Source organism: Camelina sativa, chromosome 18 (genome assembly GCF_000633955.1).
Source record: "Camelina sativa cultivar DH55 chromosome 18, Cs, whole genome shotgun sequence".
Taxonomy (NCBI): domain Eukaryota; kingdom Viridiplantae; phylum Streptophyta; class Magnoliopsida; order Brassicales; family Brassicaceae; genus Camelina; species Camelina sativa.
In genome coordinates, this window is record NC_025702.1 from 20,720,716 (window position 1) to 20,723,246 (window position 2,531).

The 2,531-nt window shown below is 39.4% G+C and overlaps 1 protein-coding gene across 1 annotated transcript; it reads left to right on the forward strand.

The window, feature by feature from the left end:
- LOC104762945 (NAC domain-containing protein 105-like) lies at positions 62-2,044 on the forward strand. Its single transcript, XM_010486362.2, has 3 exons — positions 62-473; positions 839-1,113; positions 1,433-2,044. The coding sequence occupies exons 1-3, from the start codon at positions 302-304 to the stop codon at positions 1,877-1,879; spliced, it is 894 nt and encodes a 297-aa protein (XP_010484664.1). The 5' UTR covers positions 62-301; the 3' UTR covers positions 1,880-2,044.

Consider the following 2,531-nt stretch of genomic DNA (forward strand, 5'->3'; position numbering starts at 1 on the left):
TATACATATAAATGTGCATATGTATACACTACACACACGCATAGAAAGAGTGATGGTGAATTACGCCAACGCGAAATGAGCATATGATTACACTCTGAAGTGTAAACGCACACATGTCGTCGTTCAAGTGGACGGTCCATATCTCTCTTTTTCTACACCTAATTAACATCTTCAATAAGACTCTCACTTCTATTGTTTTCCCCTTGATAGAGTCGGTCGGGTTTCTTCTATGATCGATCTTTCTAAGATCAAGAAGAAACCGCAGCAAAATAATAAACCCTAGAAGGTTATAATTGTCAATATGATGAGGGTGGATCAAGAGTCGTCTAGTATTCCGCCTGGATTTAGATTTCATCCGACAGATGAAGAACTTGTCGGATATTATCTCAAGAAGAAAGTCGCCTCCCAGAGGATTGATCTTGACGTTATAAGAGAGATTGATCTTTACAAGATCGAACCATGGGATCTACAAGGTATCTCTCTCTCCCTCTCTCTATATACTTATCGAATATACCAATATATATATATATATATATTTAAGCATGTGATCAATCCTTCATACTAACTAATTAAAGAACGCTGGTTCCGTCTTTAATATACGCAAATTATGAATTATAAGCCCCATCTACTCTATATAATTAAGACTACATATATAGAGGAGGTCGAATTAGAAGTTAGGGTTTAGATAACTTATGTATATAAACCGAAACCAACTACACATTTAAGCAAACCATAAGCTGCTCACTATATATGTAGATCTGCCTAGTTAATTTGCTATAGGTAATATAATTTGTATGGAAGATTTATATGCAACCTATGATACTGGTTATATGCGCAGAGAGATGTAGGATAGGGTACGAGGAACAAAAAGAGTGGTATTTCTTCAGCCACAAAGACAAGAAGTATCCGACAGGAACTAGAACAAATCGAGCAACCGTGGCCGGTTTCTGGAAAGCAACAGGGCGGGACAAATCCGTTTACCTCAACTCCAAACTTATTGGTATGAGAAAAACGCTCGTATTTTACCGAGGACGAGCTCCTAATGGCCAAAAATCAGATTGGATCATTCATGAATACTACAGCCTCGAGTCACACCAGAACTCTCCTCCACAGGTGATAAATCTTATTCAGAGCCAAACATATATATATATATATATATATATATTCTTCTCACTCTTTTTCTATCAAGGTAGATGTTTCACATTTTTAAATCATATTAAAACACGGCCCCCACTGTTAGCGTAGATATAGGAATATCTACGATTCTAGTATATCGCATATAGTTCTGTGCATATACGCAGAATGATCAAGTAGCTAGTATAGTAGTATAGTGTGTACGTATCTCCTTTCTTGGTCGCAAAAGTCAAAAGTACACGTAGTCTATTAAGAAACAAAAGTATTACTTATTGATCAAGACTAAATGGTGAGGCAGGAAGAAGGATGGGTAGTGTGTAGAGCATTCAAGAAACGAACGACGACGACAGTCCCGAACAAAAGAAGGCAAGTTTGGGATCCGAACTGCTTCTTCTACGACGCCAGTACTCTCTTGCAACCTCTAGGCAAGCGATCGAGACATAACAGTACTGAATTCGCGGGCACACCGTTTAAGCAAGAAGTAGTGTCGGAGGGCAATCATCACGTTGAAGATGGGGACTTGGGAACTATGTACCTTCAGTCCATGGGCGATGATGATCAATTCTCCCAGCTTCCTCAGCTGGAGAGCCCCTCTCTTGATCCGTGGGAAATGACTCCGAAGAGTAGTATTTCCGAGAACAGTCGCCGCGGGAAAAATGACGTGAGCGTCGAGAAGAGAATCACCGACTGGAGATCCCTCGATAAGTTCGTGGCGTCTCAGTTGCTGATGAGTGGCGAAGACTAGATCGAGTGATGAGGCTTAAATGTATATCATGTATGCATGCATGCACGAGAAACGCCGCCGTATTTTGGAACTTTCAATCTTTCTTTCATATATATGGTAGTAATAAGTTGATCGAATGAATTGATTTTCGATGGATAAATAGAAGGTGAGGATCGAACAAGATCTATATCTATATTACTATATATAATGCTCTACGACTACATTTAACTCGGTTTTTTTTTTGTTCCGTATAACGGTATCAATGACTCGAGAAAATGATGATACACAATACGGTCACAAATTGCGGTGGTNTTTTTTTTTTTTTTTTTTTTTTTGTATTAGAAAATTGTAATAAAAAGAAAGTGGGCTCAAGGAGGTGGGCCCAAATAATATGGGCCTTGTCTAGCATGCGGGGTGAAGCATGGTTTGCATTATTCATGCTTTGTCTCCCCTCCGCCACACACCACCAAATAAAAATAAAAATATCCAACGAGGTGGCGTTTCGTGCATATAGTCGTCTCATAAAAACGGCACGCTGTTGGGTTACGATTGCCGTAAACGTCAACTTGCGCTCTCCTTGTGAATTAAAAAAACTAGGCAAAAGAAGTTGTTGCTGGGTTTGTAGATTTGTCGGAGATTCATATACAAGTAAGCTAGTTGATCGGAGGGGGGG

Coding starts and splice junctions, on each gene's coding strand:
- LOC104762945 (XM_010486362.2), top strand. CDS start 302: ATGATGAGGGTGGATCAAGAGTCGTCTAGTATTCCGCCTGGATTTAGA. Junction 474..838: donor CGAACCATGGGATCTACAAG/GTATCTCTCTCT, acceptor TTATATGCGCAG/AGAGATGTAGGATAGGGTAC. Junction 1,114..1,432: donor ACCAGAACTCTCCTCCACAG/GTGATAAATCTT, acceptor ATGGTGAGGCAG/GAAGAAGGATGGGTAGTGTG.